Source organism: Antechinus flavipes, chromosome 1 (genome assembly GCF_016432865.1).
Source record: "Antechinus flavipes isolate AdamAnt ecotype Samford, QLD, Australia chromosome 1, AdamAnt_v2, whole genome shotgun sequence".
NCBI lineage: Eukaryota > Metazoa > Chordata > Mammalia > Dasyuromorphia > Dasyuridae > Antechinus > Antechinus flavipes.
In genome coordinates, this window is record NC_067398.1 from 22,083,060 (window position 1) to 22,099,117 (window position 16,058).

Sequence of the window (16,058 nt, forward strand, 5' to 3'; positions counted from 1 at the left end):
GAAGGAAGTCCACTAGCTTTTGAGGACACCTCCCCTTTTCTAGTTAGTTCTAATCTTTAGACAATTCTTTAAAACTAAGCTTCATATTACCTCTTCGCAACTTTTCCTCAATCCTCCCCATTCTTTCTTCCAACACTAAGTAGAACACTGTCTTCTCTAGAATAATCCCTCAGAAATTTGAAAATCATTGTTATACATGCCACTGAGACTTCTAATCTCCAGTCTAATGATCTTAATTTCTTTTATCTAACCTTGTATGCCATGGTATTGGGGTTCCTTATGACTTGGTTGCTCTCTCTGAATAGTCACTGGCTCAATCATGTCCTTCTTAAAATGTGGTGCCCATAACTGCCCCTTATGTACCAGATAAAATCTGCCCGGGGCAGAATACAGTGAACTGCCCGCTTTCTCATCCCTAGAAGCTGTGCCATCTTAATGCAGTTTAAGATAGAGGCATTTCTTGGCTGCCATGTCATAATGCTGACATATATTGAAGTTGTAGCTTGCTAAAACCAGATCTTTTTTTTTTTTTTTTTTTAAAGTTGATCTGTTGTCTGGCCACATTTCCTCTTAAATCTTCATTATATTTAAGAAGTTGATTTTTTGAACCCAAGTGGAATGCTTTGCATTTATCAAGTTTGATTGAAACTTAAATAGATTCCTTTTCTGAACTCCCATTATAGTTAATAATAATAAAAATAGTTAGTATTTATGTAGTGTTTTAAGGCTTACAAAGTATTTCATATTTTTTATCTCATTTGATTTCCACAACAATTCTGAGAAATACAATCCTCATTTTAGAGATGGGGAAGCTGAGACAGGCAGAAGTTAAATGATTTGCCCAGGGTCACTAGTTAATAATTATCTAAAATCTGGATTTGAACTCAAGTTGTAGTCACGATGGCCTACTTAAATGATTAAGTCTTATCTAGTTTTATTATGTGTGCTAGCAGCTAAGAAGCTCATGGAATAGTGAAAATTTCCCCAGAAACTGAATTTATAAATTTAACTCTTGGCCCAGCTTTGTGATCAGGTTCCTGAGAATAATGAGAATAACAATAATGCTTTTATTATTTCTCTCACTGGGGTGTGATAAGGAAAATACTTTATAAATTTTGAAGTATTTTAAAAGTATGAATTATTTTCTTAGGCTTTTTGAAGGAGATTATCTGAATGTTTCTGTCCCACTTATATAGTATTAAGCAAAGTTCTTGATAAGCATAGTCCTTGCCCAACCGATGGAGCATAAAAAAAGAGAGCATTAAGTGATGTGTTTCTACATATCTGTTATAAAGAAGTAATTCCACTCACCCTTCAGTTATCAAATGCCTGCTGTGTAAAAGACTCTCTAAATTATAGAATGCATGTGAGGATTGTGTCTGGCTTCCTCGAGTCCAGACTGCAATCCCACTGTCCTCCTCCTCGACCTAGAGTCCCTCATCACCAATGCTCAGTGCTTGAAAATGGAGAACTGGATAAAGATCTTTCACTTATAAAAAAATTCAAATCTATGTTTTCAAAGGCTCAGGTTAACCTGGGCAGCTTGCAAAGCTTCTTTTTTTTTTCCCCCCTTCAGGATTTTTTTTTAATATTTTATTTTATTTTATTTAATAATAACTTTATATTGACAGAACCCATGCCAGGGTAATTTTTTTTTTTTTTTTACAACATTATCCCTTGCACTCGCTTCTGTTCCGATTTTTTTTCCCTCCACCCCCTCCCCTAGATGGCAAGCAGTCCTATATATGTTAGATATGTTTGCAAAGCTTCTTAATAGATTTGAATGGATTATCATAGAACCATTGCAAGCTGGGAAGGACATGGGAGGACATTGAGTCTAACTCCTTTATTTTATAGATGGACCTCATAGAAGGGCAGGGACTTGACCAGAGTCACCAAGTTAGTAATCACCTGAGGGGTGATTTGAACTCAAGTCAAAAAAGAGAAGTCTTCTTGACCTCAAGGCCAGGACTCGATGCACAATTCTATGCTGTGTCTGATTGGATTCTATCCTACTCATAATAAGTGGGAGAAAGAACATTGAATAAGGGGTCAGAAAACTTAGGTTCTTATTCCAGCTTCTCCAATTATGAACTATGTAACTTTGAGTGAGGGCATTTCAAACACTCTGGGTCTCAGTTTAGTCATCTGTAAAATGGGTAAATGAGATCTACCTGCCTACCTCACTGAATTTCTGTGAAGATAAAAGGATAAATGCACATGAAGGACTTTGTAAAGTAGATATCAAACATATATAACATCAAAGAATCACTGAATTTCTAAGTAGGAAGGGACTTTAGAGACCATTTTGCCTTCATTCCTAAAAAGAATTACTATTACAAAATTCTTGACTAGATGTTATTAAAATTATCATTAGATTTTGTTATTTGTGTCACAAGTTTTAGGAGCTGCTAGGTGGCTCAATGGATAGAGTAGCAGACCTGAAATCAGAAAGATTCATCTTCCTGAGTTCAGACACTTACTAGCTGTGTGATTTCTGGACAAGTCACTTCATTCTTTGCCTCAATTTCCTCATCTGTAAAATGAGTTGGAGAAGAAAATGGCAAACCACTCTAATATCTTTACCAAGAAAATCCCAAATAGGATACATAGAGTCAGACACAACTGAACACAATACCATTTTAGACCTTATAAGAAATCTTGCATTGCCCCATCTCTGTTGTTTTCCAGATGGGAACGCTGAGGCCTCAAGAGGGAAAATGACTTCTACAAGACAAATGAGACTCCTAACTCTTTGTCCTATACTCTTTGGAGTTCATATATTTTGAAATTCTATTTTACTCTAAGTGACCTTTTATATTCTGAGTGAGGAGAAAGTATAGAAGAAAAACTAGGTAATGTGTTGAGTTTATCTCTGTAGTAAAAAGAAATTACTTATTTTCTGTTTTATGTTTCCATTTTGTTTGCACTCATCATCATCATCATCATCATCATCATCATTAACAGTAGATTAAGGTGACCTGACAGATTGAGGAGAGGACCAGACTTAGAGTCAAAAAGATCCCTCTCTGATAAACATGGGGTTGTGCGACCATGTAATGTCGCACTTTCTTGGACCAAAAGCTGCAGCTGCATTGGTAGAAGGAATGTCCCTACTGGAAGTTCCTTACATCAGTGAAATTTGCATGTTTGGGTTAAGAAACATTTTTGCAATTAATGACTTTGACCCTCTACCTAAAAGTTGAAAGCTGCCCAAAAGAAAGTCATTGAATGTTAAAGACAAGACTGTCTTTAGAGTGAAATCCATGAGTCAATGGGAAAAAAAAGAATAGTTTCAAGGACAGAGTTTCTGAGTTCAAGCGTAAATTTCTTGCAGGGTTCATAATATAATGGCTTTAGAGCTAGAAAGATCTCAGAGAGCATGTAGTCCAGTTGTGTCATTTTATAGATTAGGAAACCAAGGTCCAACGAGGAGAAGCAAGTAGTAAGTGTTGGTGGCAGGAGTTAAACCCAGGTCCTGTATCTCCAAAGCCATTGAGCTTTCCACTATACTGTGCTACCTTGTGCAACTAAAAATGTTAATTCAATGTGAACTTTTATCATCATCTTAGGTAACTCCCTTTGGCTCTCCGAGCCTTAATTTCCTTATCTGTAAAAGGAAGGATTTGGATTAAGACCCCTTCTGTCTCTAACTTTATTATTCTGTGACCCTATGATCTTATAGATGAGTAAAACAAAGTCTATTAGTTATCGCAAGGCCACATAAGTAAATGGCACAGTCAATCCCAGCATCCAGTACCTCTAAATCTTAGGCCAGTCATTTAAAGAACAATGTTGTCACATATCCCTTATCTCAGTCTACCTAGCTGCTTCTCTATTAACAAGACATCAAAAAGGGTTGAACAGCAGATACAGACATAGCAAAAAAAGAGGACAGGTTGCTGGAGCACTAACTGGGGTTGTTTAAGGAGACGATTGTAATTTTGAATCTGAGTTTATTTATTGCATAGCCCAGGATGGGAATTTAAGGCACAAATGCTTTTTTCACTGCATGTGATAATGTCTTATTTTATTTTTAAGTTATTCTTAATGGCAGATTTTTAATTGGTTTCAAATGAAGCCCTATTTATAAAGGAACATTAATAGGAAGGAATAAAGCAAAGAAAGAAATCACACACTTTATTTGAGGCAATCAAAGGAAGACAAATGAATGGCTGGTTATGAATTACCATCCTACCTTTCAACTCTTTGACTCTGTCTCTAACTCACTTTAACTCTTAAAACTAACTGACGTAAATGTTCCATGTCGTTCAGTCTTTGAAAAAAAAATACAGCAAGTATTGCATTTTAAAATCCCATTCATCAATCATTCCATCCCAACTTTTCTCAGGCTTCCCCAACTCATGTTTTCAGCAAACATGCCTGATGAATCTTTGCTTTAAAACATTTTAGAACCCATAAAATGATTCTTTAAGAAGCTAGTTTAATCTGGTCTTTGGAGACTGATTTGACTTCAAAGGGCAAATCACAGATTAGAGAGCTACGTCCTAAGACAATTTAGTTACTTACAAAATTGAGAGATTGGCGCATCTAGCTGAGGCACGTTTCCTCCCTTGGCATTTAGCTTTTGAACTTGAGTTGGGGGTACGGGCTTGTGGGACTGGCCAGTGGCCCGGTACATGGCTTGGACCCACAAGATCCGGTCTTGTTCATCATCGCTGGCAAAAATCACCGTGTCGCCTTCTTTAACTGCATTGAAGAAGGCTCGGCCCCCTTCCAAACCTGGAATGAGATCAGACAATACCTGGATGGGATTTGGTCTCTTTGACGTCTCATCATCACAAATAGCACAATAGGAAATGCTTTTGCCAATGACATTTTCCCAGTCGTTGATGTGATATGTTTGTTCTGCTGGTTCTATGTTCTCTATTGATGTGTCTGGGTCAATGTCAGTTACCTTAAACCTGGAGATTCTAGGGATTGTGAATTGAGTCGATACATTTATTTTAAGATTACACTTACTATAGTGTATCACTCAGATAGCAGAAAAAAAATGTTTTGGGGCATAATGAATATGAAGTTGAATGACATTTAACTGATTCTTGATTTCTTATTTAAACATGGGAAGGACCTTTGCATAGCAGGCAGTGTCGAATCTTGGGTTGGTACACAGCAAGGCAATGAGCATTTATTAAGATCTTAATATGTGTCAGGTACTGTGCTAAATGCTGGAGACAAGAAGAAAAGCAATTCAATTGTAGTCCTTGTCCTCATGGAGCTTATATTGTAATAAGGCTAGACAAAGTATAAACAGAAACTGAAACATGACGTTGAAATCTGAAAATCAGAAGCCAGGTGATGAATGAAGGTTGAACAGCCTGGGACCTTCCCTAAAATGTTTGCCCTTGGAAGAACTCACTATTGGAAGCAGCGGGCTGGTGGGATGAAGAGACAATCCTGGGTATTAGTCGGATGGATGTTCCAGGAGGTGCAAGTATAATAGCTAATAGGCTATTTTGGGCAATGTCTTGAGGTAAGCCTTTGAAAGCTATACTTCTGGATAGAATGGATATGATGCCCCAAAAGGGGGCAGGATTAAGTAGGTACTTATATTAGTTTCCCTCTCCCGTTTATAACCCACTTTCCATAGTTACCCGGGGGATATATCTAGTGACTCACTGGTAGTAGTTAGACATAGCTTTGAGAAGTGGAAATATAAGAACTTTCCTGCTCTCTTCAAGTCTTTCCCACTTCCTCCATCTGCTACAACTTACCTCTCTAAGGTTACTTTCTATCTACTCCGGAGGTATCTTGTATCTCTCTATTTATATACTTACTGTCTCCTCCAATAGAATGTAAGCTTCCTGAGAGCAGGTTCTGCCTTTTTTTGTTGTGGTTGTTTTGTTTTTTTTTTTTGTATCCTCGATACTTAGCACAGTGTCTGACACATAACAGTCAATAAATGCTTATTAATATTTTTGTCAGTAACAAAAAGGGCTGCCTGGCAATTAATTTCATTTCCTCCCATTTTTAAAGGCTATTGAAATTTCGATGACAGATGAATGTACAAAGAAGATAGAAACTATCATTGCATCCATTGAGAAGGAAATGTAATTTACTAATCTATGCTACTTTAAATCCTTGATAAGGAAGCTCAAGAATCTGATTCTACTTTCAGGGTTGGTGATGATAAGAATGATATCACAATAAAAACAGCATTTTTAAAAATGAGCATTATATTGAATTTTTTGTTAATATTTTTGCAAATACTCATATTTTGTTACTAGATACAATCACACTTTATTTCCTTTTTTCTTATGAAACAAGGCATTTCTGTCATAACAGAGAGTATGGTGGCCAGAATGGACACTATATAGTTTGGGTTTGTGGGGAGTGTCCTTCAAGGGACTCAATCTAGAAAAGAGATTGCAACAGTCATTTTGATTTGACTTTCAGAACAAAGTCACATTTTCCCTCGTGATATTGACTTTGAACGGTCCACTTTTTGACTCATGAGTTTTACGTGGCTCTCACAGGGTAACAAGAAGGAAAGGCTGGGCCCATTTTTATCTGAGGGTAAGCCAATGTTGAGGAAGAAAACAAACTTGCACCTGCCAATGTGAGGGCCAATTTAACGAACCATTTTGTGAAAATGCCAGGAGGCACACTTGTAAGAACAGGAGGCTCCCGACTAGAGCATTTAATTAATGCCTAATGAAGCCAGTCCTGTCTTTGTGTAGTGTCAATGTGTAGAATTACTCATTGGAGAGCAGAGCAAAATGGGTCACTGACTCTTAAGATGGGTTCGAATATCAGGAAAATCAATTTCTCTGCTGATCCTGGTCTGTAGGACTAATCTCCTGTACCTTGTCAGGTTAACAGCCAGTCTTCCCTTGAGCTCATATTTCTTCGATGCTTATTTTATTGCATGTGGAAGAGCAATATGGAAGGAGGAAAAAAGGTTTTGGGCCAAATACTACAGTATGGTTGGAAATGCTTGCCTCATGCAGATTTGGCATAAGAAAATAACTTTTCTGGGAGAGGTCTGTTGGTGCTTGTTGCTCATTAATATGCTGAAATGATCCCCTTCCCCCATCCCCCAAAGTCTAGGATGCTAAAGACTGATTTCGACTGGGTTTTTGGAAAGATGACATTTGGGGGAGGGTAGGAGAAAAACACAACTTACAAATATCAAACTTCCCCCTCGAAGGAGCCGGTTTCACATGGGTTTTTTTTTTTTTTTTCAGTTACAAAGGGAAGCTAAGAGGTTAAATGGGCCTCTTGTTTTTAAAGTCTCCCCGACTTTCAATTCTTGCTTCTTGAGAGCAACGATCAATGTAGAATGTGCAGGGACTCTATTGTTTAGGGTTTTCTAACCTGTGTGGCGTGGCTTAGATTGTGTGTATTTGACAAATGGATCCAGGCTTACTTGAATTTTGTTTGAGTGTATGTGTGTGTGTATGCATATATATTACATATATGTATACATACATACATACATACATTGCATTATATAGACTCGTAGTGGCAAATGTGTGGACATATATATGTACATATGTGTGTACACATATATACACATGCACAATAACATATATGATATATATTCATGTAAGATTATTTTAAATTCGAGCATTTTAGAAAAAAAATCGGAATATATTTTGAGTTATGTTTGATCATTCTATGTGACAATGGAAAGGAAAACCATTTCATTGGTAATTGAAGCCTGCCATGAGATAAGGTACCTGGCTGGGGGTCAGTGTAGTCTACGGTGTAACCATCCAGCTGCAGAAGTTCCTGAGGTTCGGCCTTTTTCTCTCGGTAACTGCACATGGCAAATGTGTACTGGCTGACCTGCAGAGATGACAGTCAAGTTGGTGCTGGGACCTCCCACTTCACATGAGCCCCCACATAAGAAATCCAACTTACCGAACCTCTTTTCATTCTTTAGTGTTCCTGGATAAGAATAATACCAATAGCAATAACAATGGTCATAATAATAATAATTCATGTTTACTTAGCATCTTATTTAGTAAGACAACCCTGTGAGGTAGACAGGTGAATCAACTCCAAGAGAATGGAAACTCCCTGAGGGCAGGGACTATTATGTTTTGTCTTTAGAACCTCTAATGCCTGGCATACAGTAAGTGCTTAATGAATGCTTGCTGGATTGAAATAAATTGAACAGCTTAAATATCAGTTTCCTTGTTTTCTAGGCTTTGGGATCATTTGTCATAAGCTGTTGATATTGATCTTGATGATGGGTGGATCCGAGATCAAGTCCTACCCCTGATCCATACCAGCTGTGTGTTCCTGTCACACAATTAACCACTCAGTGCCTAAGTTACAAAATATGTTTCTCTCTCCAGGGGCAGAAAAGTTTCCTTTCCAGCAACTCCTTTCACCAAGAGTTCTAGTTTAAAATGACAAAAATGACAAACTAAGAAGTTAGAACTGGACTTTAGAGATCTGTCTGTTTATTTTACTAATTAGAAGATTAGAACATAGTGATTCTCCCCAAATCTCTAACTTGAATCCCTTCAGAGATCTTTTTTTTGTCTGTCTAGACTTTCACTGTTTAGCCTGGCATATTTGGGGGCAAGGCCAGATTTGTGATTTCATCACCATAAAGAACTCCCAGTGTAGCAATTCCCTTCATCGACGCAGATATTTTACAATGGGCAATGTCATGGAAATGATAAATTTCCTTTCTAGGTCACACAACTTTCTCTCTTCCTCAATATTCTCTTCTAAAAATCACCATTCTTGTATCTTCTTATGGACCAAAGAGGTTCTTCCTGATTATCATTCCTTCTGTTGTCTACTCCAATTAGAATGTAAGGTCCTTGAAGGCCAGCTTTTTTGTCTTTCTATCCCTAATTCTTTAGCACGATACTTTGAACATAGAAAGCACTTAATATTGTTTTCCATTCATTTAATCAACTCCTTCATGCCTTTTCATTCACCTGCCTCACTCCTGAATAGATGTTGAATACATGGCACTGAACTGATAGTACAAGGATTATTATCCCCATTTTCTACATCAAAGGAAGAGATCAGTCACTTTACCTCTCTGAGACTCAATTTGCTCATCTGTGATATGAACAGATTGAACAGCCTGCCAGCATCCTATTCAATGTGTTCATTTCTTAGATGAGCAAACTCAAAGTCCCTGACCTTGAGAACATTTCCTTCAGTATCCCCAGTGCTTAGCACTGTCTTATTGCACATATTAGGTTTCCAACATGAATATGAGTTCCTAGACCTCTTTTTTTTCCCTTCCACATTACCCCAGACTCTTTCTTACCTTCCCAGCTCATGAAATGTGTCTTCTGGAACAATGATAGATAGAATTATATACCTGGCCTGTTGTTAATCAGTAGCTTAGTAAGGTCATTTGATGACAAACCGAGAACTGACAGAGATCTGAGAGATAGTCCAGACAAAGATAAGGGAATGAAGGCTCTGGGGGCTGTGACTTTCCTAAGGTCACATGGATAGTAGGTGCTAGTGTCAGGATTTAAACCAGAGTCATTTGACTTCAAATCTATCCATTACCTACTCTCCCCCCTCCCCATTTATTTATGTTCTGATTTTTAAAAAATGATTTATTTTGCAGCAAGCAAACAAACTCACAGTACTTGTTGGGGATCCATAGTTTTCTTTTCTTTTCCCCTTTCCTCCCTCCCTTCCTTCTTTTTTTCTTCCTCCCTCCCTCTTTTCCTTCCTTCCTTCTTTCTTTCTTTCTTTCTTTCTTTCTTTCTTTCTCTCTCTTTCTTTCTCTCTCTTTCTTTTCTTTTCTTTTCTTTTTTTCTTTCTTTTCTTTTCTTTTTTTCTTTCTTTCTCTTCTTTCTTTCTCTCTCTTTCTTTCTTTTCTTTCTTTCTTTCTTTCTTTCTTTCTTTCTTTCTTTCTTTCTCTCTCTTTCTTTCTTTCTTTCTTTCTTTCTTTCTTTCTTTTCTTTTTTTCTTTCTTTTCTTTTCTTTCTTTTCTTTTTTTCTTTTCTTTTCTTTCTTTTCTTTTCTTTCTTTCTTTCTCTGTATCTCTTTCATGTGCTTTGGAAACTCATTCATCTCAGACAAGTGGGGGAATGACGCCCTGTCACAAACAATGTGAACTGAATTGGTAGGTGCCAGTCATATTTAAGCTATCTTCTACCCCCAACCTCGGCAGCGGATGTCATCCTCGATGCTGCAAGTGGCAGCCCTCACTCCTCGGAGTCACCATCTGTATGACACCGTGCATTCCCCATCCATCCTTTGATGGGAGCTTTGGGCAGCTGGAGGGGTCTCTGTCAGTGCTCAAGATTGCCTGCAGGAGCCCATCAAGCATCATCAAGACCCAGATTGAATATTTAAAACCCCGAGAAGAGCTGAAAGAAGACTATTCCAGAAGCAAAGGATTCTCCCTGCTTCAGGCTGGGAACTTGGAAATTGACAATCAACTAATACCCAATGTCTCAGTTAAGGTTGGGTCACTATCCCTGACTCCTGACTTCATTTTATTAGATTAGACATGGAAGGAACTCCACCTCCCCTCGCTCCCATTTCATTGCAGTCTCATTTTGGTTTTTTTTGTTCTTTTTAGATAAAGATGGAGGACAGATTCAGTTCCAAGATAGCTAAGTGGATCAGAGACTCGCCTCCTCCAGCCTGGTGTGATTTCTTCTGCTGCTAGGATGCAGGGGCCAAGATGTCCATGGTTGTGGAGAAATCATTAGACTTGAGCAAAAAAGGCTCAGTTTTCCCTCTGGATCAATGGATTGCTGCTGCCCTCTATTGGTTTGGATGTAATATTTTCCAGAAAAGCAAATCCCAGAACCATGAAACTTTTGTTGTTCTCTTCTAAAATCACATCTTTAACTTAATGGACCAAAGTGGTCCTTCATAGCCACCATTCTTTCTCTTGCCTCCTTCTATTGGAATATAAGCTCTTCAGACACTGGGACTGTCTGCTTTTTTGTCTTTTTACCCTTTGCTCTTAGCACAATGCTTTGAACAGAGAGAGTTCTTAAGAAATGACTTTGTATTCATGTGCTCATTCTTTCATTCATTCACCTATCCTTCCATCCATTCATTCCAAAATGTCATCATGCTGGGGAACCGATTCTAATTTTTTTGTTTTCATTCTTAACTTAATGAACATCATAGAAAATATTATTTGAAAACAATAAATGATTATAATGAAACTTTAGGACTATTTTTTTGCATATATATAATAAAGTCAGCAGTTAGGAGGCACAGTGGATAGAGCACTGGGTCTGGAGTCAGAAAGATTCATCTCCACGAGTTCAAATATGACCCCAGACACTTATTAGTTGTATGATCCTGGGCAAGTCACTTCACGCTATTTGCCTCAATTTCCTCATCTATAAAAGGAGCTGGAGAAGAAAATGGCAAACCACTCCAATATCTTTGCTAAGAAAATCGTACATGGGTCAGGAAGACATGTCATTCTTCTCTGAAAAATGACTCAATAACAATAAATTCAACTTGTAGCTTTCAAAACTGTTCTGCTTGTCTATATTTCTTTTTAGTCTTTCTTCTGTTCAGTTCTTTGCATTAAAAAAAATATGACAAAAAAAAGAAGCCTTAATGACCCTTCTCTCCTTCTCTCTCTCTCTGTCTCTGTCTCTCTCTCTCTGTTTCTGTCTTTCATCTTTCTGTCTCTGTCTCTCTGTTTCTTTCTCTCTCTTTGTCTGTCTTTCTTTCCCTCTTTTTCTGGATAGCTCTGTCTCTGAGAATTACTACAATAGCTTCTTAATTGATCTCCCTATCTTAAGCCTATAACCCATTATCTACACATCTTTCAAAGTAATTTCCCTGAAGGTCTGATCCTTCTCTTCCCTTGTTCAATAATTCCAAGTGACCTCCCATTGTTTCAAGGAACATATTTAAGGGCCTTCACAACCAGTCCCTTTCCTACTTTTCTAGTCTTCTTATATGTCACTCTTTTCTCCACACACTTTGATCCAATCATTCCATATAGCTCATTTTTCTGCATATTTCATGTGTCACCTTCTTCAGGAAGCCTTTCCTGATCTCTTTCACTATAATTGCTCTTCTTTTTAAAAAAATATCTTTATTAATTTTGTATATATGATATATACACATACATATGTATGGCACATATATACCACTTATATAAACATCATATATATAAATTTATATATGTATCTAAGTGTGTGTGTGTGTGTGTGTGTGTGTGTGTGTGTGTTTGTGTATGCTATCTCTTTCAATGAAATGTAAACTCCTTGAAGGCAACAGGTTTCATTTTGACTTTGTACCGACAATACTTAGTAGTGAGTGGTACATAGTCAGTCACATAAATGCTTGTTAATTGATTGACTAATCTCAGAGGTCACATAGTCCAACCTGTACCTGAATGGGAATCCCTACTACAACTTATCTGATAATTGGTCACCTAACTTTTATTTGAGGACCTCTAATGAGGGGGGGCAGGAATCCAAAACCTCATGAGACAGCTACTTAAGTTTTTGGATTGCACTGTTTGCTAGGAAGTTTTGTTTGTTTTTTTGTTTCCCCTATCGAATCTCGATTTGTTCTGTCTGCATTTATACCATTGCTTCTGGGTAAGTAGAGCAAATTTCATTTTTCTTCCCCATGATGTGATTGTTTAATTACTAAGTTAATCACACACCCTCTGTCCTGAATCTTTCCTTCTCCAAAGTAAACATCTCTTATTCTTTCTTATGATCCGTACAATGGCATAATGCTGAAACTTTTCATTGCTCTCTAGTCTTGCATGTTTTGCCCCCGCCTCCCGCCCTAGCTCTTTCTCCATATTCCAGTGAGCCTCCTCTTCTGGATACTGTACAGCTAACCAATTGTCTCTTAATCTGTGCTATCCAGGACTGAATAAAGCACTGGCAAAGTGGTGTGACACCTTTTATTTTCATTATTTTCCTAGCATACTTTCATACATCTTTGTAATATTGAGATTAATTAAGGCAGGGGGGATGCATTGCAATTCTTCCTATTTCTGAAAACCCTAGTAAGGTTTCTTATATATGGAAGGCAGTTAATGAGCATTCATTTGATTGATTTTAGAAAACTGACTATGAGCGAAAGTCATGGGAAAGACATGGGTCATAGAGATCATTTTGTTCAACTCTCCCATTCTATAGATGAAGAGACTGAGGACTAAGGATGTTACATGAGTTGCCCCGGATTATGCTTGGTAGTGAGGTTCAAAGATGGGATACAAACCAATCAGTTCACTGACTTCAGCCAAAGTTCATTCCATTTTCCTACATTGACCCTTCTCTTTTCATGAGAGGAAATTTCAATATTTTATTTCTGATAGGGAGTGGAGCTGAGATTTTATTGCTAAAGGGAGTTGTGGGGTAAAGAAACTCCCTCTATCATGATCTATCTTTGAGTATGGTCTTTGAGAGCTTCCTGGTGCTCTGAGAAATGAACTGGCTTGCCTAACGTCACACAGCCTTTATGTGTCATGGGTGAATCCTGGAACCAGACCTTCCCAGATTTGACAATAACTAGCATTCATACAGTGCTCGAAGCTTTGCAAAGCACTTTAGATTATGCTGACTCACTTGCCCCTCACAATGACCCCCTGAGGTAGGTAACTTGGAGTTACCAGGTGACAAAGCATTGAACTTGGAGTCCAGAAGACCTGAATTCACCTTCTGTCTCAGCCCCTGGCTATATGTGTGACCCTGAGCAGGTCACATCTCAAGAGTTTCCTCTTCTAAAAAATGGGGAAACTGAGACTGAGATTAAATAATTTGCCCAATGACATAGAGCTGATCCAACGACTCCAACCGCCACCAGGTTTGAGAGTGGCTCTATTGTCTAGGATACCATGTTGCTCTTTGTGGTTTATGTTACTCTAAATCGATTTCTTCATGGGGAAACCAATTCCCCCTGACCCGGTACATGACATGGAGCTACTCAAGTTGATAATACAGAAATGATAGAAATAATATAAGAGCACAGAAGCACCCGATCTCAAGGCACTGATTCTGTGAATTTGGATTGCCGTGTCTTAGTTTGTTTCACATCCATTCATCTCTTTCATGTTTCTTTTTTAAAGCAGCATCTTTAATGAAGACTTGGCTATTGCTGCCCCCTTCTGGGAAAATGTTGAAGTTGTCATTGGTAGACCTAATGCTGGTAAATTTCCCTGGCTCCATTAAAAACAATTAAGAGACTTTTCAACTTTGGTTTGACAGTTTACATTAAGAAATTAGAAGGATTTAAAGAAATGTATTTTCTTGAAAGAATTCAGGGCTCTTAGAGAGGATGTAGTCCAATTTCCCATATTTTATAGTGAAGGAATTATGGGTCAGAGAGGTTTAATAATTTGGCCAATTGTCTAGTTAGAGCAGAGGCAAGAATTGAACTCACTTCTCTTGAATCTTGGGTTTTGTTCCATATCATTTCCAGAAAAAAAAAAATCTCAGGATAGGAATCCATATGCATTTTTGTTTGTGAATTAGATTATTGTTGGATTTTTGAGCTGGGGTTAAGAGATCATTAAATGCAATGCCCATTTTACAGGAGAAGAAACTGAGGGCTAGAAGAGCAAAGAGAGTTTTCGATTGTCCTAGTCTTCTCCAATTTTCCATCTTTATCCCAAGAGGGTACTCATTCTCCATTCCTTTTTTCCTCCATATGTTTCTACTCACTTTTAAAGGTCTACTCACATGATCCCAGGGATTGTTTCTTTTTTTGTCTTTGTATTCCTAGCATTTAGCACACTCTTGTCATTTAATAAATATTTGCTCATGGGTTGATAATTCAAGGTCAAAACTAAGCAGGTGCCTTGGGATTTGAATCCAGATTCTATGACTATGAATGTCATTGGTACACACCAAATCGGTATATACCAAATTGTTGGTGAATCTTGGTTTCAACAAGTAGATGCTGCAGAATTAATAATGATCCACTTTGATCCTTAAAGAGAAGGACAATATTTAAGATTTGGAAGCTAAAATCAAGAATTGCTTCTATTCTGGCTAGAGCTGTTGCCACTCAATTTGGCAAATTTGTTGAATCTGGGTATGACCCTGGGCAAGTCACAATTTCTTTGAGACTCAGTTTCCTCATCTGTAAAATGAGGGGATTGAATTAGATGACCTCCAAATCTATGATCCTATGAGTGCAATCTTCTTGCCACAATAGACTCAGTGTTGGATCTGAATCCATCATCTCAGAACATTGACTTTCATAGAAATTGACACTATATTTTGATTGAAAAATTAAATCTCTCACTGTATAATTTAAGTACAGGATAAAATAGGTATGGTTAAAAAAGTGATCACTCAAAATTTAAAGCAAGAAATTAAATACAGAAATAGTTATCTCAGAGAAAATGTTCAATATTCCATGGAAACATGGAGGGAGAAAAGATGAATAGTGTGAAGGACCAGAGATTGTCTGAAATCAGTTTGTTTTTTTTTTTTTTTTTGTTGTTATTAACATTTATCTTATTATAGAGTCATCAGATCTTGGATTTTGACCTGGAAGAATCCTGAGGGGCCATCTCATCCAATGTCCCTATATTTCAGGAAAGGAAATGGAGGATGAGAGAGGTGAAATGTCTTCTTCCATTTTATGGGTCTCAGGTAACAGACACAATCTAGACTTCCCCATGCCAGGAACTTGTTTTTGTTTTCAAACCATAGATTCCTAATTCACACAGAAATGACTACAACCCATCGATACAGTTTTGCCTCTGCCCAAACTATGGAACTTTTGTGACCAATTTAACATGAGGTCTGGCTCTCATCTGTTTTCCACTTCTTTGTGAGGAACAATTTAATTTTTAACCACCATTCAAGACAAATGCCATGGATGCTGGCATTTTCTTCTGACTAAGAATGGGTCATTGTAGAAATGAATGAATGAAATGAAATGAATGAAAACCAAGGATTTTCCAAAAACTGGATAAAACAGCATTCTTATAAAATCAGTTTGGGGTTGGAAACCTGTCACTGAGTGGCTCTATAGATCAAGACTAAGACACTTAACAGGTTTGATCTGAATAATACCTCACATTTATATAGCATTTTATGGTTCACAAAGTGCTCTGTGTGTGCACATGAATATGTTTATGT

General features: G+C 37.6%; 1 protein-coding gene across 1 annotated transcript in view; it reads right to left on the reverse strand.

Moving 5' to 3' along the window:
• The window catches only part of CADPS (calcium dependent secretion activator), a 542,165-nt gene that overhangs the window by 181,413 nt on the left and 344,694 nt on the right, over nt 1–16,058 (reverse strand). The window contains 2 exon segments of the mRNA XM_051980071.1: nt 4,531–4,743; nt 7,704–7,812. Coding sequence (XP_051836031.1) covers nt 4,531–4,743; nt 7,704–7,812 — 322 coding nt within the window.